Source organism: Schistocerca serialis, chromosome 1 (assembly GCF_023864345.2).
Source record: "Schistocerca serialis cubense isolate TAMUIC-IGC-003099 chromosome 1, iqSchSeri2.2, whole genome shotgun sequence".
Lineage (NCBI taxonomy): Eukaryota > Metazoa > Arthropoda > Insecta > Orthoptera > Acrididae > Schistocerca > Schistocerca serialis.
This window is the reverse complement of record NC_064638.1, coordinates 370,883,918-370,906,306: the sequence shown is the minus strand read 5'-3', so window position 1 is coordinate 370,906,306 and position 22,389 is coordinate 370,883,918. Positions and strand designations below refer to the sequence as shown.

At 38.9% G+C, this 22,389-nt stretch overlaps 2 protein-coding genes across 2 annotated transcripts in view; one reads left to right on the top strand and one right to left on the bottom strand.

Annotated features, from left to right (window-relative positions):
• The window catches only part of LOC126470560 (PAS domain-containing serine/threonine-protein kinase), a 426,440-nt gene that overhangs the window by 1,845 nt on the left and 402,206 nt on the right, over positions 1-22,389 (top strand). The window lies entirely within an intron of this gene.
• The window catches only part of LOC126470583 (cathepsin B), a 49,626-nt gene continuing 34,508 nt past the window's right edge, over positions 7,272-22,389 (bottom strand). Inside the window, exons 3-6 of the mRNA XM_050098543.1 lie at positions 21,298-21,498; positions 18,625-18,772; positions 11,922-12,038; positions 7,272-8,005 (exon numbers count right to left, since the gene is read on the bottom strand). Coding sequence (XP_049954500.1) covers positions 7,788-8,005; positions 11,922-12,038; positions 18,625-18,772; positions 21,298-21,498 — 684 coding nt within the window. The 3' untranslated portion in view covers positions 7,272-7,787. The remainder of the gene's footprint in view (positions 8,006-11,921; positions 12,039-18,624; positions 18,773-21,297; positions 21,499-22,389) is intronic.

Genomic DNA, 22,389 nt, shown 5'->3' with positions numbered 1-22,389 from the left:
TTTCTCATTTGATGAAAATTTCTTCCCAGCAAATCAATGTTTCATGTTAGGGAAGTGAATAATGCAGATGAGGAACCAAAGCCCAATTCATGCAGTTCACCACTGTTATTGCTTTTGTGTAGGATGGTGCATTAACAGTGAAAGAGCTCTTTTTTTGCATGCCAACCTTTATCATCTTTCAGGCAATGCAAGTTTCAAATGATCCTACAATGAAGCATAACAAGGTCCAGTAATGGTTCTGCTTTTTCCAAGTAATCTATGAGGATTATTCCTTGGAAATCCCAAAGGAACAGTGGCAATTACCTCTGTTCTTTTACAGTGCACTTTCACTACCCTTTGTCCATTGTTTTGACTGCAGTTTGATTGTGGTGTGTAAATGATGGATCCAGATTTGATCAAGTCACAAATTGGCACAAAAAGGTTTGTGGATTGTAATTAAACATCACCAGACATTGTGCTGAAATGTTGTGTCACACACACTTTTGGCTGACTATGAGCAATTGTGGCACCCACCTCTCAAACTGTTTCTTCACAGCCAATTCTTTGTGCAGGATATCATGCACCTGCTCTGCTGAGTTGCCTACAGTCTCAGTAATCTCATGAATCTCAGCAATCTCGCATTACCCTATCATGGATTTGTCAATGATTTCCTTTGTTGTGACCTCAATTTGATGGCCAGAGTGCATTTTGTCTTTGGGGATTGTCTGACAATGTTTAAATTCATTAATCCACAAGTAAATGGCCTTTAATGATTGTGCATAATCTGCACGAGTTTCATCCAATTCTTTTTGGATGTGTATGGCAGTCCAACCCTACAAATGAAAATGTTTGATAACAGCATGAAACTTTTCTCCAGTTCCAACTGCAGTCAACGCACTGATCAATTCAGACAGCTGTCAACAGTGGACTCTACATTGTTGAAATTCTTTATACAATCCTTTGAATAATCAAGCATACCAACTATGAAGGTGCAACAAAAATGTTCTGTTCTTTCCTGGAAATTTACCAGACTCATCAAACCATCCTCACACAGAGGAATTATAAATTTTGTACTTTGGGGGGGGGGGGGGGGGGGAATCTGCTCTGCGCAGAGTAAATATGTCCATCTCAATAGAGATGAATGAACTCAGTAGCATCATTTCTCATTTTTACCTTTACATCAGCACTCCGAAAGCAACAATGCAGCATGTGGAGGAGAACATAAAGGTTTCCTCTCTTCTCTCTCCTCCCCTGTTCCTCTCTATTTTCTTATTTCGTTCACAAACGGAATGTAGTGATATGAAACTCTTCTTCGAACATGTTACCCGAGTTTCAATGGAAATGTTCAATATGACAAGATTTACTGTAACATCTTTCACTGTTTATTAAGCACTTTTGTGATGCTCTTACATGGTTAAAAAATTGTTGGTAAAATACATAGCACTTCTTTACATCTTCAACCTCTATCAATAATACAACTTAATATGGGTGCCAGATTGATGAAAGCAACTATCAGTAGAATGATAATTCCTCTCTAAACATATAACACTATTTACCCTCAGATTCAGTACATGGAATTTTGTAGTAAGACAAAAGATTCATTTTAATTTGTCACATTCAGAAAATGGCATTATTTCCCCAGAGACTATCTGGGTTTGTTTGGCAACCCGGTACAAATCTTTCTATTTGACTATTTCAGCAATTTGTACACCTTTTTGATGAAGATTTGATAAAATAAAGCACTGCATTTTCTCAATGAATTGGTGGCACATTCACAGGCAATGCTATATACCCCAGTTATCTTCATTCTGGGCAAACACAGAACCGTATTTTGAAACACTGCAAGGATCATATCAGCCATATCTGACTGGAACATACAGTGAAATCGGCGACAGGGCACTGTATCAATGAAGACCACAAATTTGCTTTTCAGAACACCAAGGTGCTATGCCAAGCAATCGCCTTGGGACAGCAATTTAACAAATCCAATGAAATATGTATTCATCAGAATCTGGTCAACAGGGATGAAGGATTCCAACAGAGCACTGCAGGGAATTCTACATTAGCAGCAACATGACTACAATGGGCCAACACCATCGAACTCACAAAATGCAACCAAAATTTCCGGACAGATGCAAACAAGCACCTACAGCCTTGTCACCCTCTCCGCCCATTGGCTGGACAGTAGCCAGCTGCCCATAGCCACGGGTGGAAGGGGGGAGGGACAGTATCTGCAATATCTCGACACTGGCAGATGATGATGATGATGATGATGATGAAGTATGACACTCTTCAAAACATCACATTATTGTAACTCTGCCACCCAGCTGGAATCCTAAGAGCTTTTCACCAACAGTAAATGGTAGGAATGTCTGCATTCACACTTCATTTCACTGCTTAGCAGTTACCTAATTTCGTCTCTTGGGCATTACCAAACACACACACACACACACACACACACACACACACACACACACACACACACACACACACACAGAGGAGACAAAGAAGCTGGTACACCTGTCCAATATCACGTACGGCCCCTGCAAGCACACAGAAGTGCCGCAACACGATGTGGCGTGGACTCGACTAATGTCTGAAGTAGTGCTGGAGGGAACTGACACCATGAATCCTGCAGGTCTGTCCATACATCCGTAACAGCACATTGCAAGGCATCCCAGATATGCTCAATGATGTTCAATGTCTGGGGAGCTTGGTGGCCAGCAGAAGTGTTTAAACTCAGAAAAGTCTTCCTGGAGCCACTCTGTAGCAATTCTGGATGTGTGGGCTGTCTCACTCTCCTGCTGGAATTGCCCAGGTCCATCGGAATGCACAATGGACATGAATGGATTGTAGGTTATAAGATAGGATGCTTACATATGTGTCACCTGTCGGTCATGTCTAGACATACAGGGGTCTCATATCACTCCAACTGCACACACTCACATGTCAGGGCCTCCACCAGCTTGAAGAGTTCTCTGCTGACATGCAGGGTCCATGGATTCATGAAGTTGTCTCTATACCCGTACACATCCATCCGCTCGATACAATTTGAAACAAGATTTGTATGACCAGGTAACATGTTGCCAGTCATCAACAGCTCAATGTGCTGTTGATGGGCCCAAGCGAGGTGTAAAGCTTTGTGTTGTGCAGTCATCAAGGGTACATTAGTGGGCCCTCGGCTCCGAAAGTCCATATTGATGGCATTTCGTTTAATGGTTCGCATGCTGACACTCGTTCGTGGTCCAACAGCAAAATCGGCAGCAACTTGCGGAAGGGCTGCACTTCTGTCACGTTGAATGATTCTCTTCAGTCGCCATTGATCCTGTTCTTGAAGAATCTTTCTCCAGCCCCAGCAATGTCTGAGATTTGATGTTTTACTGGATTTCTGATATTCATGGTACACTCGTGAAATTGTCATATGGGAAAACCCCATTACATCGCTACCTCGGAGATTCTGAATCCCATCACTCGTGTGCCTATTTTATAAATGTAATATAAATTATTCCTCTTTTTTAATTGTAACTGAAGTGAATCATTAAATGTAATAACACTAAAATACGAGCTGTTGTCAAAATTCTATAGAAGGACCAGAGTTAGGCCAAAGCAGTTAGCAGTTGTAGAGTAGTAAGCAGAATCGGAGTTGCCAGAAGTGAAATTTGTTAATAAACTAGGAAATTAATTAATTGGACATCAGTATTTACTTGAAAAATAATAAAACCTGTTCCAAATCAAGTATGTAATTAACAAAAGGAAAATCCACTACTTTCACTGCAAAACAGAATGAAGTATCACAACCAACAATCATTATTGACATTGATCTTTTCAAGCTATGTACATTAGAAATTATGTCATGGCCTCCTGCTTTAGCACATGAGATGCTGCAATAATCTCATTTAATTACTTGAGGAAACTGTAGTTTATGGCTAAAAAAGTGTGAATTTTGTGCATATTGAAAGCAAGAGTGTTACATCTTACACCCACCTGATATGTGCAGTGAACTTTTCACCTCATGCCATTAAAAAAATTAACTAGAATACCATATCAATGTTAATTAGTACAGATGGTGATCTGTCTCACAACTGTCTTGAGAAAAAAAAGCCAAATCATCAACAATCTCTTGGAGCCACAGGAGAAATGTTAAATGTGCTGCCTTCTGCTGAATAGGAACACAAATCGACATACTGTTAGTGCAAATACCACTCCCTAAGGATGCAACTATAATGTTCAGCCATGTATCAACTTGTCACATCTCAAACACAATTGTTATACTTTAAAAACAGTAGCAGTTTCAGATTGTATAGGAAACAGTGGTACGTGTATGTTCTGCCAAGTGCCATGTAGTGATTGCAGAGTTCAAATAAGTGGTTCCTGTATAAATACTACAGTTCAGCTAAATATACTCCATTTTCCAGAATTACACACGTCGAAAATGTGTGAAATTTTATAATTTTGTAATAAAAGTTATCTTTTGTGAACAAAGGACATGATTAACCTGGGGTGAAATATTGACAATGAAGACACAAACTCAAACAATTAATAAGAGATTTCAAATAGTATTTGTGCAGAAAAAACAAGGCACACATTTACAATTACTGCAGTAATATACACTTATCTTTTTTTTTTTTTTTTTTACTTTCCATTATTTTGTTTGTTTCCTACTTATTAAAATAGAAGTCATAAATTAGGATATTCAGCCTTCTGTTTTTATTGATATTGTTGCAATAATTGATTCCCCACACAACCTTTGGAGTGAAATTGCCTCTGTGCTAGAACTCAGTTTTAAGTTTGCAGGTATGTTCTATTTAGCTTAACGTTTCATTATTAATTATTTCACATAACTCAATCTTCAGTAATTCTATAGCCTCTACAGTCTGTGATGCACACACATGTTAATACAGTGATTCTTCTCCTAAACAAGCTCCAAAGGTGAAAAATGAACACATTTTACACTCCACTTACAAGAAGAGTCCAGAGGTAGATTTGTGAAGGAGCAATTACATAAAGCTAACATATGTTGACGCAAAGGGTTTTACTCCTAACCAACTAGTGGAAAAAAAACACTAGTCTTTTCATGCTTGTATCATACTATCCAACAATGGAACAGAACAACTAATCGCGGCTGTCTTGAAATATTTCATGGTTCAAACGGCATATGCTGGTTTTATTCTTGCTTTCAAATGTAGTTATAACAGGCACAAATGAGATATTGCACTTTATTCCCTGTGCCACCTGAGAAATATTCCAGGATTTCCTTCAGTACAGATGACAACTATTGTGTTAGCACTGTTCTTTCCCACTCACATCAAATGATACAACTCAAATGAAATTACCAATTTTCCTCATGTTGTTTGGCATATTAGACTTACCAGACTGCGCATATGCTAGTCACTGAGAAAAGAAGGTCACACCTCCATTTACAGCTCAGCCTATTCAAGTCGTCAGTGTGTTGTTCTCTTCAAACACTTACAGGGCTATAGAGTTACGACATTAGAAATGTGTTTACATTCTCAAAAGTCAAGCTGCAGGCTTTAAGAGAAATGCATAATCATTTTCTGCCCCTAATAAATAGTATCGTGACCATTGATAATCTTTTTTCTTACTATAAAATTTTCAACACTGTACGTAAACACTATTCACTATAGACGAAAGTTAGTGGTACGATAGCAGATATGGTAGAACATAGTCATGGTGGAAAACGCCTTTGATTCTAAGAGCACAAATTTTCTCTGGCGAGCCAGTAGTTACTTGTTACTTCAGCCTACAGTAGCGACTATGTGAATAAGGGTTACCAAGAATCTCGTGGACAGAAATGAATCTTATCATTTCAGCTTAGTGTTAATTCCATGTTTTCAGCTACATGCCTAAATTTCACTCGATGAGCTGAGTAGTTATCAATCCCCCGCCCTTCTCCACTACTGACCCCTCCAACATGATCCCGGCACCTGAACCAGTGTAGGAACCAGCCATCTCCAATTGAATAAATATGAGGACACTGATAATATCTTGGCAAATTATTGTATGTCTGAAATTTTTGAAATATCACAAAATCTAGACAATGACAGCTTGATGGAAATCAGAGTTTATCACCACCCAACAAGAATGCTGTGTAAAAGTCCTTTAATGGATCATCAGGCAGAGGTCTCCTCTGAAGCTTTCGCAGTTGCATACTTTCATTGCAGTATGTTCATTGTATAATGCAACTTCCTGGTAACAGGAAGCCAGTTTTTGTTCAACAGTAAGTTGTCACTGAAGAGAACTTAACTTGTCTTCTAACAGTCGACAGATGCCTACTGTGAAACTTCCCACTATACAGAAGGAATCTAGATTCATTTTTTAACCACCTAATAGATTTAATGGTTTGGAAATGTTTCATGAACAGATCTGGGAGAGGAGCAGCTTGACCTTTACTTGGCTTTGACAATTTGATTCCAGCAGTAATTTTTCTAATTCGTCCACAACAAGATGGAAGGATATTGACTGATAATATTTTCAAAGACTATATTCGTACTGAAAAAAATGGAATGTTTATCCCATTGTTTATATACTATCTAAACATTACGTACAACTTATGAAAATTAGCAATGGAGGACTATACAGCAGTGAGGAGACATTACTATGCAATACAGCATGACTCGGTGATACCAGAATATAATATTTTAGAAGTAAGCCAAGATGCAAAACGGAATCCAACATGTACAGAAAGAAATTCTAACGTAAAATTTACTGTATTTCAGTAACAATTTGTGTCAATATTATGCAGAAGCTTTCCTAAAGAAAATGTACAGAAATTCAATAAAAAGAACATAAACCATTGATAACTAAAGGTAGTAAAATATACTGTAAATGAAAAAAAGGTGTATGCAATATGTAAGGATCCTTAGCAAGTTATTAAAAGGTCCAAAAATGTAATTATCATGACAGAAATCAATAATGCTGACATGAGAATTTATAGTGTGTATAGAGTATTGCAAAATGAGAAAAAGAGTAAACCAGACATTACACAAGAATTAATGTGGCATAATTCATAAGCTGCAGGTAATTTAAATATTTTTTTTCTAAATGTAGCAGCAAAAGTATGTTTAAATTGTTAAGTTAACAACCAAAGGAATATAATGAAGAAAGGAATCCACCAATTATTCCATCAGTACTAAGTCAGTCAATATCACAATGCATATGGCAGTATAAAATAAAATCTAAAATTTGTCAATCAAAATATGCAGATTTCATAGAAGATTACTGTATAAGCAAAGGCCAAAGATATTTAAATAAATTAGAAGTTTAGTAAAGGATTTTTTAAAACTATAACCAAACTTTATTGAAGTTCTGTCATATAAGTAGTACAAAATAAACATCTATATAAACAATGTGATGCATAAGCTCAAACAAGTTCAACAGATAAAAGTATGCAAGCACTCAACAGCTTTCAAACAGTAACTTTTGTTGTGAAGGCACATACTGCAGACTACTAAAAATGTCATGTTTTATCACAAAATTATTGTATACAATGTCTCTCCTCAATGGCAGCAAAAATTTTTTATTTCAATAGCATTTGCACTGGCTAAGCGGCACAGATATAATAAGGCAAAATCTCAGTTACAATAAAATATTGGCTATATGCCCCTCATTATATGTAGCAATGATTTGCTCAACAATATATAACAAATATAACTTTCAACAAATGTCTTATTGATTATTGTTCCTTTCCCCCTCTTTCGTCATCTTTTTTTCTTGTTATTACAGAGTGAGTTACTCACAGTATGCATACAGAGAGGGCATTTCACAATCCGAAGTCACTGATGCATTATTCAAAATGACTCACTGAGTTTTGGGAGCCCTGCATTAATTTGGCTCTCAATTCCACATTCATTGCTTCCTCTCTTGATCCGGAAAAATCCACCATCACCCCAATCAGAGTTCCAGGAATTTGCAACAAGCCAGTATGGAGTGTCATCTAGCACACCCCAACCTATGATCTTGATTGCATGGCCGCCAAGAGCAACACCAGAAACATGTTGATAAACACCTATGAAAAAAAAATTAATATTAGGGAACAGCAAACACCTCTGCAATAATTCCAAACACTACCTAAATATTAAACAAAAAAATCCTCCAACAAAACTATATCTTTTCTTTCTCAATGAATTGAAAAATCTAGTTTTTTCAAAGTGTTAAGATGCTGAGACCTATGTCAGTCTGAAAAAGGTTTCATATTTATAATGCAAAATTAACTATTTTTCAGCTGCTCCCCTTTCTGCCCATTTCAATTCTTAAGTAGTAGTGCAGAAGTTGCAGGGAACCACATTCACCACAGGGTGAGTGGCTGGTTGTAGCACTGGCTAGTTTTAACATGTTCATGTCACTTGAAGCGAAAAGTCAATGGGGAAGCTGGTTGTCTGGTCTCACCCATTCATCCTGTGATTGGACAGGTTGCAGCTCCTTCAGCTGGGTCCAGCCAGGCATACAGGTGGGAAGGGTTCACTTGTTATCAGGAGCTCTAATGCTAGGTGTGTTATGGAGTCCCTTCGGGAAATAGCGTCCAGGATTGAAAAGAAAGTCAATGCACACTTTGTATGTCTGCCTGGGCAGCTCATCCAGACATGGCGGAGGCCCAACCTGTGGTCATCAAGCATGCAAGGTGCAGTCTTCTGCAAGTTGTGGCACATGTCAACATTAATGACATCTGAGGCCATCCTCAGATCGTACAGGGGATTTGGCAGAAGTGCTGAAGACTGCTAACATCATTCAAAGGTTGCAAGCAGACCCCACAATTTGCAGAATCATTTCTAGAGTTTATTTGGGCCCTTCGGAGCCAAGTGGAGGGTCTCAACCAAATGATCACCTGCTTCTGTGACGATATTGGCTGCATTATGGGGCGGAGAATTTTAGGATTCCCCATGAAAGGTGACTGAGCAAAATCACACTGTGTACAAGGTAATGACACTACGGTCAAAATTTTAACAGTAAATTGTCAAAAGTATCCGTAGCAATGTTCCTGAATTTACTGACTTATAGTAAATTAGTTGTGCTCGAATAATTCTCAGAATCGAGATCTTGCTGAAATCCGAAGTAAGAAGTTCAGAAATATATAGCAAGGCATTACATATTTATTGAAAGGACAGACTGGATGCCATGGAGGGGGTGTGTTCATTACTGTCAACAAAAATACTGTATCCATTGAGGACGTAATTGAGTCTATCTGTTAAGTTATCTTGACACAAATAGCAGGCCTAGGTGAACTAAATATAATTACTGGATGTTTTTACCGACCGCCCAATTTCGTTGTAACAATTGTGGAATTATTCAAAGAAAGTCTATGTGCAACAGTGCAGAAATACTCAGATGACACTTTTGTGAAGCATTTCTGAACATGTTTTCTGAAAAGTGTCTTTAACAACTAGTTAAGACAACCCCATCCAATCGAAATATTTCAGCTCTTGTAGCTACAAAAAGACCTGACCTTATAAACAGTGTCAGTATAGAGACAGGGATTAAGTGATTATAATGTCATTGTGACAATAGTTACCAAAGTTAATAGATTCATCAAGAAAGGTAGGAGAGTATGTTAGAATGAGCATATGAACAGTTAGTAGCATCCCACTTAGACAATGAATGGACGCTATATGATACATAGATATGCAGTAATTATTGGCAAAGTATAACAGATTGTAAATTGCGCCACAGGTATACCAAGTATATGGATTAAAGATGGAAAAAGACTCACCAAGGTTAAATAATAAGGTTCATAAATTCTTTGCAAATGATCTTGCTGGGAACACGAGAAACTTCAGGTCAGATGTCGTATGTAAAATCTCTAAATCGATCAATGGTTTCTACCAGTCACTTGATCAGTCTCTTGTGGCAAGAGAAGACAGCAAATGAAAGCTGAAGAAAAATCATTCATGCAGGAGGACCATACATACATACTGTCGTTTGACCACTGCACAGGTTCCCCTATGGAGCACACAGTAATAGACATCCCTGATGTAGAGAAGCAACTGGAAGAGTTGAAAGCAAATTAGTCACCACGTCCAGATGGAAAACCAGTTTAATTTTACAGAGAGAACACTGCAGCATTGGCTCCTTACTTAGCTTTCATTTATTGTGAATATCTCACCCAGTGCAAAGTCTCAACAGACTGGAAGTGCTAGTGACTCCCGTATAAAAGAAGGGTAAAAGAATGGACCCTCATAACTACAGGCCAATGTTGTTCACATTGGTTTGCTGCACAATTCTTGAACATACTCTCGAGTTTAGACATAATCAATCAATGGAAAACTACTACTATCAGAATACAAAAATGTGAATATTTCCTTTTTTATTTAAAAGACTGACTTCAACCTGATCCCCTAACAGTAACAAACTCACACCAATTCGTGCATCACTAAAAGTCACTCGTACCTATCCATTCCCAGTTGCCCTTTCTCAGTCACTCCTGCAGCCCAAAAACTCATTGTCATTCTCTCTGTGTCTCCCTGCCATTGTCTCCTGTATTACAGTCACAGTCCCCTTCGCCCTGTCCTACCACCACAGTTTCTTCTCACAGTCACTGTCTCCCTCTCGCTATCTCTTACTGCTAACATGTCATTCCTTCCTATTGCTGATGTCTTTTCTCAATGTCTCTGTCTCTCTCTTCCTTGTTGTCACTGTCGCATACTCTGTCACCCACTTCCACTTTCACTTTCTCTCTGGGAAAAGAATAGGAAAGGAAATCTCTAGTAGTGGTACAAGATACCCTCTGCTATGCACCATATGGTGGCTTAGAAAACTTAGATGTATATCAATAAAAGTTGTGTGGTAACTTCTATTTCTTCATTATATAATAAGGTTGGCAGAACTGGTCACAGCTTTTTTGTGTTGAGGCATATGTGCTGTTCTTAAACTGCAACAATTCTGTAATGCATCCATACTCAATTGACCTCCCCCCCCCCCCCCCCCCCCCCTCTCTCTCTCTCTCTCTCTCTCTCTCTCTCTCTCTCTCTCTCTCTCTCTCTCTCTCTCTCTCTCTCTCTCTCTCTCTCTCACACACACACACACACACACACACACACACACACACACACACACACACACACACACACACACACACACACACAACATAATGTTGTTCTTGGTGTGTTCAGTTGACCCTACAGGTAGCAGAAGCAGTACAGAGGAATAGAGATGAAGAAAGCATAAATCACTACATTATTGAAATGGAACAGAATCCAGGAAAAAACTACAAGGATAGAAAATTAAATGTTGTAACAAAACTAATATTAACACCCAAAAGCAATATTATTCTCCCAGCAGCTATTTTTCAAAAGTGATACTTTTTAGTGAAAGGTTTATGTGACAACTCAATTTGCACTACTGGGGATGACATTCATAAAAAAGATAATTTGGACAGATTTCATGTTGCAGCTTAGCATTTTTTTCCCCATCACCTGCCAGATATTGCATCAATGAAAATCACAGAACAGTGGAAATTCACTTTCATACAAGCTAAATGACTCAAGATGAAAACAAGAGTGCTTACAATAGAAGTGTGGTAATAGTCCTTTCCTGTGGGAAGAAAAATTCAGTTTAAGAAATTACGTAATTATACAGAGACAATGTTCCACAGGTACTTTACTTCATGAGGCAAAATTCCAGTACAGTTGATACGTTTAAAAAATACTGTTCAACAAATTCCTTCCCTGTTATTATTGTTAAAATTCATACAATATTTTTTCCTTGCTGCTCTTTCTGTCAACAGAATACTGAGAACAGCCTGACTATTACATCTCTTTCACCTGATAATATACATATTACAGTTCTCTTCACTTTCTTTTCCAATTCCCACCTCAAACCCTACCAAAACCTTTGCCTCATTATCATACCACTGATAATTTTTTCCACTTAGTGTCAGGCCAATATATTCACACAAATGTTCATTATATGCAATTATATACAACACGTACCTGATTTATAGTGTACAAAGTCTTCATATACTGTAAATGCACCTTCAACAGGGCCATTTTTCATAATTTCAGCCTGTATCTGTTTGCTGCTGCCTTCAACAGAATATGCAGATTCACCTGTAATGTAAAATGTAGTTGCTGCAATATTTTTTTTAATACGATGAAAAAAAAAAAACAAAAAAAAGAAACTTGGGTGAGCCACAATGACCTTTGTTGCTGAGAACCTTAAATAAGTTAAGTCTACATGCTAAATTTTATTTTTACTGTCTCACTTTAACACTGACTTATGCAAATATTGTGGATGTGGAACAAGAACATAATCCACAAATGTCAGATACAATCATTTTTGTTCCATGACCAATAGCAACTAAATACAGCAGAGCACAACAATGAAGGCTTTTGTCACTTTTTTGAAAAGTATTACATAGCTGACATGTCTACCGCTAGTAGAGTCAAGAAATCAGAACCTAGTCTTTCCCAAAGTATTTGGAGTTACCTTTGTTTTATGTGGGATAGTTCATACCTGCACACAAGTGATAGTAACTCATTCTTGAATGAGGTATTACCTCCACAAAGGTCACCAGACAGGCACATACTGTTAACCTGTTATAAATGCGCAATTAAATCTGACAAGTGCCTGTAAAATGGCTATGAAGATCAAGTGAGTTATGCGAAGTGGAACTGCAAGGACACTTGAATAATTTTTCGATGCTGTCCCAAGGGATTATCTTCTAGGGCAGGGCTTCCCAACATGTGGTCCGCGGACCCCTTAGGGATTCGCCGGCTCTTTCTAGGTGGTCCGCGGCCACCTTTCACCAAATCGTGTAAAATAATGAGTAAAATTATTGAATAAAAATGTGAAAATCAAATTCATCACTTTTTCGTGTGAAAAACATGTGTACTCTTACTTCGGGTCGTATTCCCAAGCAGCTTTTGCGGTTCCTAAGTGAGAACGCATACACAGTTTAGTGCCGGAGTATGCAGCTTCTCTGATCGACTGTTTCGCAACAATATGAGGGTCGTCTGTGCGCCGGCTCATGGCGCTAGATACGCTGAAACCTTTTACGCATAAGCCGTGCGAGCTTTGTCGATCAATCACAATGCTCGCTGCGGCCCCAGGCATAATTAAATGTTAAACTTGCTTTGTCAGTGCGCTACCTATTTCATAAGTCGATTTTTGACTTTCAAGTTGTTTTCATTCATCTCTAAACCAAAGACTATTGATACTTCGGCGGGGGGAGGGGGGGGGCGGGGTCATTGGGAACATGGCACTGGTATTAAGAAGCTTTCAGTTCCCATGGCTTTCGCTCTGAAATTTAAAGTTATTGTGCTCTTGACTGACTAGGGGTCCGCCATGGATTTTCGACTGACGAAGGGGTCAGCCAGCTGAAAAGGTTGGGAAGCCCTGTTCTAGGGCATGCAGCTAAGGTCAAAAAAGTGTTCTGCAGAAATGCACATTAAGAACACTGTGTAAAGTTGATAACCAAATACATTCCAGAAGTATCTTCAGGGACTTTAGGATTCTAACACTTGAGTTCAAATGCATTCACACTCTAACAGTATTTTTAATTGACAAGAGTAGATTTAGAATGAAATATGCAAGTCACAGTCACAACAGAAATAAAAATAATTTTCCTATTATAAATCTTCTTAGGATTCAGAATGCTGATTTATATTCTAGTGCAAAAGTGTCAAGGTTAGTGATAGACATGAGGAAGGAAGCTAGAAATTACAGAAATCAAAGAAGGGGGAGGGGGGGGGGGGGGCCTTTCCTTTAACTATAGAGGACACAGAAGCATATAACAGTCTTTCAAGCTCTTGCTCTTTCTACTAAGAGTACACACATTCACACATGCAAAACGAAAACATATATGGTTGCGGTAGCAGCAAGACTGCTTATTGAAATAAGCTGCCTTGGTAGATGAGGGAGTCTGAGGCTGCACAACAAGATGAAAGGAGTTCAGAGGGTACAGCATATGAGGGATAGGGTGAGGGAGAGGTGGGGATGCAGGGGAGGGGAAGAAAGGAGAAGAAGATGGTGGTTGTTGTGTGTGTGTGTGTGTGTGTGTGTGTGTGTGTGTGTGTGTGTGTGTGTGTGTGTGTGTGAGAGAGAGAGAGAGAGAGAGAGAGGAGAGAGAGAGAGAGAGAGAGAGAGAGTGAGAGTGAGAGTGAGTGAGTGAGTGAGAGAGAGAGAGATACATGATTATCCACACTGTGGGAGAGGGGTGTGTGTGGGGGGGGGGGGGGGGGGGGGGGGGAGGGGGAGGAGGAGGAGGAGGGGGGGGAGGAGGGGGGAGGAGGGGGGAGGAGGAGGAGGGGGAGGAGGAGAAAGAGGGAGGGAGGAGGAGGAAGAAGAGGAGAGTGATGGGAGAAGGCAATACACATTATGAATGGGGAAAGGTCGGTGTGGACAGAAGAGAGGTGGGAGAAGTTTTAGGGGCATGTGTAGTAGCAGAATCAAGAATTCTCTTCTGATACTTTTTGGATCCACTCTGTTCAACTCTAGGTATTCTGAAAGATGAGAAGATTGTGGAAATGTTTTGGGTACATAATATTACTTCCTCGTTGAAGAAAGAAAGACTGATATCACTGGTCCAGTGGTCTATCCAACATCTAAGACATACATGCTTCAGAGTTTTCTTTGCTTCTTTATTCTGCAAGTTCTGAAATTTCTGAAGTTCTTTTCTTTTGACACTCTTCTCTAAAAAATTAAATAAGTTAACAAGGATCTTTCCCACTTTAAGTGGTAATCTTCCAGCACATTCTTCAGCTTTTAAATCAATCAGGTGGCAAATGCAACCTATGATGGCAATAACTGACTGAACTTACTTCAGAACAGCTGAAACTCCATTTTTGTGACCTATCATAACAGGAGCACTGTTTGAGCAGAAAGCCACACAATTTTCAGTTGATGGGCTTATGTTACAAGAATTCAAACACTGGTATGGATAGCACAGTGCTCGCTACTTTTTCCTGTGGAATATCACAGAATGTAACAACAACATGATACAACTTGGCATTCGTATCATTGCTTCCACCCGTTGCCAAAGAAAATGATCCATTCTGAAGACACTTAACTTCAGATGATACATTTTCCCCATTTTATTTACACTGCATGCTTTTTCTGTGTAAGCACAGTTATATTTCTTTGCAACTTATGATGTGGGAATCATCATCTCAAAGCACCAGCTTCATCGGCTGTGCTTAAGAGCACAATGTGTCACCAAAAAGGGTGAAAATAAACCCTCAGCCCTAATTACATCACTGTCAATGTTTTCAGACTTGGCAAAAAAGGTGTTTATTTACTGTTACCTTCCTTCGATTTAACATAACTTCACGTGATTACTTACATCGTTTCTTACGCCATGTGCAATATTAAAATCACACCCGCATACCGCGAGATTAATCCTACAATGGGAATATGGGAATGTAGTGTATGAAAATTCCAAGATCAAGTATTTTGATATGTACTGAAACAGCAAAAGGGACGTGTATCACTGAATGTCATAAAATTACAATAAACACTCAAGACAGTCAAACTCTTGATTGAAATATGTCAAAGCACTCAAAAGTCTTAAGCCATTAAATGAACATGACAACAACCTCGTGAACAAAGAATATGCACACGGAACAAATGTAATTAGTCCATATGTGGTCAAACAATATGGGTTAAATCACAACAAGTGAATGGAGTGGAACAAAGAATTTGCATATCAGAGCCGTTCGACACTTAAGATTGAGTTATTGACTATCATAGACTTGCCTTCAACCCAAGCAAACAATCGAGTCTATGGATGTTGAGTGATCATCAAATGTTAACATCTCCAATTTTTGTCCGCGAAGTCATAAAATGACACGGTCTATATGTAAAACCATAAACTGCTGCAATTTCCATAAATTTTGTGAAGAACTATAAAAGCTGGCAGGTTTGCATGTGATATGCCTTATAGGTGATAGACATCAAACAGTTGAGGAGAGATGCAAGGGACATCAGTGACCCACCTAACTACAAGAACCAGCTGTTGTTGATCACTGCCTTGAGAATAATTAGGAAGTGATAACACAGCGAGACGAGTATCATAGTGCAAACACCAAATACCTCTGACAGTGTAATTAAGGAATCTGCAGAAATAAAGAAGTTAGAAAACCTTATAAACTGAATGGAGATTAACAATTTAAACAAAGCTTGAGATCTGGCACTAAATTTATTAAAATCTCACAGGCCATCTCATTCAGAGCCGGAAAACATGCAGAATGTGTGTTTTACAAAACAGTGCTGGTTCCAAAAATCATATGAAAGTAAGCATAGCAGGTACCGGGATTCAAACCCAGCTACAAACTGTGGCACATCAACAGTACTTCACAGTTCGAAGCACCTGAAGCTGATGGCAGGGTCTGTCACCAAAATTTTGTGGAGTAAAATGGAATCAACACATCCTTAAGGTTTACTTTTGCCTCTGGCACACAGTCTGCTGTACACAGTGACAGACTGAACTAAAGAATATGACAAAAGTTTCTGATTAAAAAAACACTAACTGTGCAAGTCACCAGTCACTGCAAAAGTTTTTCAGCAAGTTACACACACACACACACACACACACACACACACACACACACACACAGATATATATATGTCTGTATATGTGTGGATGGATATGTGTGTGTGTGTGCGCGCGCGCGCGAGTGCATACCCGTCCTTTTTTCCCCCTAAGGTAAGTCTTTCCGCTCCCGGGATTGGAATGACTCCTTACCCTCTCCCTTAAAACCCACATCCTTTCGTCTTTCCCTCTCCTTCCCTCTTTCCTGATGAGGCAACAGTTTGTTGCAAAAGCTTGAATTTTGTGTGTATGTTTGTGTTTCTGTCGACCTGCCAGCACTTTCATTTGGTAAGTCACATCATCTTTGGAAACATTCCACGTGGGAAAAATTATATATAAAAACAAAGATGAGGTGACTTACCGAAAAAAAGCGCTGGTAGGTCGATAGACACACAAACAAACACAAACATACACACAAAATTCAAGCTTTCGCAACAAACAGTTGCCTCATCAGGAAAGAGGGAAGGAGAGGGGAAGACGAAAGGAAGTGGGTTTTAAGGGAGAGGGTAAGGAGTCATTCCAATCCCGGGAGCGGAAAGACTTACCTTAGGGGGAAAAAAGGACAGGTATACACTCGCACACACGCACATATCCATCCACACATACAGACACCAAGTCGGTAAGTCACCTCATCTTTGTTTTTATATATATATATATATATATATATACAATAATCTAGAAAAAATACTGTAATTATCAATATGATTAATTTAGAATTAGTTATGTGTGGTGTTTTACTAGAGGGATGTGTGTCCATTTTGGCATAATGGGTATTAGTTACACAACATCATTGACACAAACAGTCTGGCATACAGTAATGCATATACTTCTATGCAATTTAATTATCTCACTTGGAGAGAAGATACAATACATCTACCTACCCTTTTTTACTCAAATGAAGCAGACTGTTTTCTGCACTTAATTTTGAACAGAAAAAGAAACTACATGATAGTATCACTTGGAAGATGTCACAGAATAAAGTCACTGTATTCTAAACCACAGTAAGAGATGCAGGATTTACACTATGAAATTACACCAATTTCTGATTTTATTGGAAAGCAATAAAACACTTGGTCACTTCAAGTTTTCAGTTGGTGCTTCTTCTTCTGAAGTTTTTCTTTCATTAACTTTAACATCACCACCACCAACAACAAATATTTTATTCAATGATCAGATTCCAGATTCCTTATTTAGTAGTAAACACAAGTTTTTTGTTGTTGCCATTGTCTTCAGTCCGAAGACTGGTTTGATGCAGCTCTCCACATTACTCTATCCTGTGCAAGCCTGATACTCTCCAAATAATTACTGCTACTAACATCTGAACCTGCCCACATGCACTTCCCTCCAATACTAAACTGGTGATTCCTTGATATCTCCTCAGATGTGTCCTATCAACTGACCCCTTCTTTTAGCCAAGTTAAGGTACACAATTTTCTCCCCAGTTCTATTCCGTACCCCATCCAATTACATGATCTACACCTCTAATCTTCAGCATTCTTCTTTAGCGTCACATTTCAAAAGCATCCAGTCTCATCTTCTCTGGATTGCTTATCAACCATGTTTCATTTCCATACAAGGTTACACTCCAGACAAATGCCTTCAGGAAAGACTTCTGATGTTAAATTTCTCCTTTTTAGAAATGCTTTTCTTGAAATTCCCAGTCTACATTTTACATTCTATCTACTTCGGCCACCATCAGTCCTTTTACTCCCCAACTGCAAAATTTACCTTAACTATTATGGTATCATTTCATAAAGTACTTGCCTCACCATCGCCGAAATTAATTTGACTACATTCCATTACCCTTGTTTTGCTTTTTCTTGTACGCTAACCCTATAGCCTCTTTTCAAGACACTGTCCATTACATTCAACTGCTCTTCCAAGCCACTGACAAAATTACAATGTTGTCGGGAGGCATCAAAGTTGTTATTTCTTCTCCCTGAACTTTAATTCCTTCTCCAAATTATTCTTTGACTTCTTTTACTGCTTTCCGTACGTATAGATAAAAAAACACTGAAGATAGGATACAACCCCTCTGACTCCATTAAAATATGTATTTTTGTTAAAACATTGATTATTGTACTGGTGCTCTACAGATATCTTACCATAATGCAGATCCTCAGAGTATGACACAGGGTAACTGTCTTCACACTGCTTCTCACATCGAGGTGTATTGCCACCCTCTCCAGAGCATGGCATTCGAGTGCCATTTACATGGTGTTCGCAAGGTGGTATTTCATAAGGCTGACATCCCTACAACAAACAAAATCAACATAAAGACAAATCAATCATGAAATGTTAGGTAAATGTCACTGAGCTCTACCAACAACTTGTGCTTACAGAAGACGCTTAAACCACCTATCCTCATCTGCCACAAAGTCCCAAATTTAACCTTGCACAATAGTAGTATTACATTTTTTCCATCAAATAAAAAGGTTCACGAATTGATGTCGCATGTGTGAATGTGTCAATGCACACCCACCCTCCCTTGCTGTCAGATAACGAAAGAAAATAGTGTCGATCAAATATTATTTCATCTGGTTACACATTCAGAACCTTTGATAATCAACAGTCCAATAATGTATTCATTTTTTACATCAATTTTATTACAAGTTCTTTTAATTTTCACTTGTGTTTGGTTGTAAACAAAAAGACTTTGGTGGCAAGAAGATTTTTAACCCATAGAGGGGAAAATGGTTCTGAAAGTAGAGAAACATTATTGTACGCATTCCTGAAGTACTATGGAACCAAAATTTGGAAACTATTTTGGCTGCAGTTATTTTGATGGAAGTTGTTAATTTACTCAAAATGGCAGCAACCATTCATGTTTTAAATGATTCCTTCTCTTTACAAGTGAAGGTTTAGGAACACAGTAAGGATCATTTTACCAACAGATGGGACTATGCCAAAATGTGAAACTTCTGTCAGCAAGAGATGTGATCAGTTCTCTGTCACAGCTGGTAGACTTTGGTCTTTCCCTTCCATGTAAGTTGGTAATGGCACCGGTTTTTGGGGCTGGAAGCTCGCTAGAGAGTGGCACCTCCACTTTCATAGAAGATCAGACCATTGCCTTATGAGCCTCATTTAGTTTCAGCTCCAATGTGGAGCAAAAGCTGCAGCTTTGTCTCCTTCGCAAATATGTTTTGCTACAGGCACTTGCCACCTTTCATTCTGTACAAGTTTAACAGAAGTTGGCAATGTCACTACATATTCATTTACATGCTGAGTGTGACCATCTTGCACTTCAGCCACATGCGGGGTAAGATTCCACGTTGTGACGATTGGTATCTTATGATTTGGTTCAGCTCTCTCTCTCTCTCTCTCTCTCTCTCTCTCTCTCTCTCTCTCTCTCTCCCCCCCCCCCCCCTAGCACATACTCTCCAGTCTTCATCTAGCCCAACACCAATCTTCGTATAGCTCAAGCAAGTTTGCCTCAAGCTGTGTAATTTCTGTGCACTTTAATCTAAATTTTTCTATTCAGGTATTATTCTTGACTAGTGCTCATTAGTGAACGCTGCCCTTGGCAGAATATTGTGAACCTATAATCTCTGAATACATTTTTTTCCCTGCTAAATTTCGAATTGTGACCTTTCGCCTCTATCTTCAGTTTCCATACTAATCACAGATTCCCCACACGAAAGAACACCGACATGTTACAAAGTCAGAGACTGGCTGGATAATCATTATTAGAACCCCAGCGATCTGTTTATCTGTTTTGCCTCTGCTAACTGCATCAAGCTGCTTTCACATTAGCTGGCTGGGGTGTGAGCACTGCCACCAGCCAGCAAGGGGGACCAGCACAGTCTACTTGAAGAACCTGTTAAGAATACACCCCCCAAGAAAGATGGGGGGAGCTAAGAAACCAATGCAAACAGTTTGTTCTGAGACACTTCACCACTGAGAGGGAGGCAAACATCGTAGATGGTAATCTCCTGAAATGCCTTTATCCTAACAGCGAGTCTCCAAGAGCGTATTAAGAGGCATAAATTCACCATACAAAATGCCAAACACATGTGCGAATTCTGCCTGACGTCCCAATCATAGGCAGCACAATTCTTATATCATCCACAAAGGGTTGAGGTCTGCATTGCTGGAAACCCAGTCTCCTGAAGGGCAATGCAGAAGGCAGATGAGCTTAAAAGATGTTGTAGCTCAGCCAGGTGCTGAAAAAAAACGGCTATTATTTCACTGGGGAATAATGTTGTGAAGTACAGTGTAGGCATGAATGGACCAAGGAGACAGGTTATGCCTCTAGGTCACCTGCTGCCACTGGTTGGGGGGTTGTGGCATCAACAGACATAGGCAACCAGGTTCTGGGATAGGCACTTAGTAGTATAAATTTATGATAAATAGCAACTAGTCACCGAGCACTACGAAAACTGCCCACAAAAAGTTCACAACGTAATTATATCACTGTTCTTCACAGTGTAACATAGTTAATACAATAACTACTATATTGCCCCTGCCTTGAATTGAAACTAATTCATGTAACTTTTCACAAATGGTACGATATGACAATTCACACATGCTGTTTTCAAACAAATCTGAAATATTGCCAACATTCAAATTTCTCTCTAGCTGCAAAAGGCAATTACAACAAAAGTACTTTTATGATGCAACAGTTATGAAGCTACAATTAGCAACAGATTGCAAATATTTCTGTGAACTTACATATTAAAGTGAGAATACCATACACAAAATATGTTTAATAAAGGCCATGAAATTTATGTAGTTAAAATGCCTCCCACACAAGCAATAAAATATAAATTTTTGCTTACCTGTGATGAATTGTAAGCTCCACCACTGACAATGCCTTTACGTTTCCAGTATGCCCATGCAGCTCCTGGAAAACCTCCGTTGCAACCAAACCCGCAAGAGTGACAACAAGATACAAGATCTTCTGCTGAGAAGTGGAAATTCTTTTCACCTTTTGAATGAATGCAAACTCTGTCTGACATTGCTTCCACTGCACCAAATGCCTAAAATAAACAAATAAATTGCTTTAGTGAAGACTGTGTGTCAGTTGCTTCACATGGGAAAAAAAAAGAGTACATTTAACAGTCGTTGGCAGCATTGCACTGGTGCCCTGTGTTTGGTTGTAAACAAAAAGACTTTGGTGGCAAGAAGATTTTTAACCCATAGAGGGGAAAATGGTTCTGAATGGTTGAATCGGTCACCTTTTATGAAGCACTTACTTGATGCACTGTGGCATGCTTGATGCACTGTGGCATGCTTATCCAGTGTTAGAAAGCAAATTATATTACGATAATCACATTTAAGATCATCCTGCTTCTAGAGATGGCCCTATTCAGAAAACAAAGGGAAATGGACAATTTTGAAATACTTTCAGATGTTTTTTTCTGATGAGTAACTAAATGTTCCTAGTGAGAACGAAGACTGTGTGATGGAATGTATGTACGGTTCTGGGGACAATGACAGTGACGTTTTTAGACTCAAAGAACCGTAAGGTGGCACTGTTAAGTGATTCTGAAAATAAGTATGAAGGTGCTTCTGTTTGTGTGAATGATTCAGTTTGTGAAATGATAAAACGTACTTCTGTGAAAGTAACAATCAACCATACATTCTACTATTTGAAGATCATCCTGGGGCCATTAAATTTTCAATGCAATGTGAGTCTGTAACTTCTGTGATTAGCCTGATGTTTGGTAATGACATCTAAGAAATGGTTTCACAGGGAGTTTTACACCTTCCATGATAAAGCCTGTGAAATGGAAAATGTCACCTAAACCATTCAGGTGGTCTCCTGTTACACAAAGAGAGATGAAGAAATTCCTTGGGCTAATTCCTCTGATGGGACAAATAAGGGAAAAGAAATAGATGGAAAGATTATTTTTAGTTTGAATTGTAAT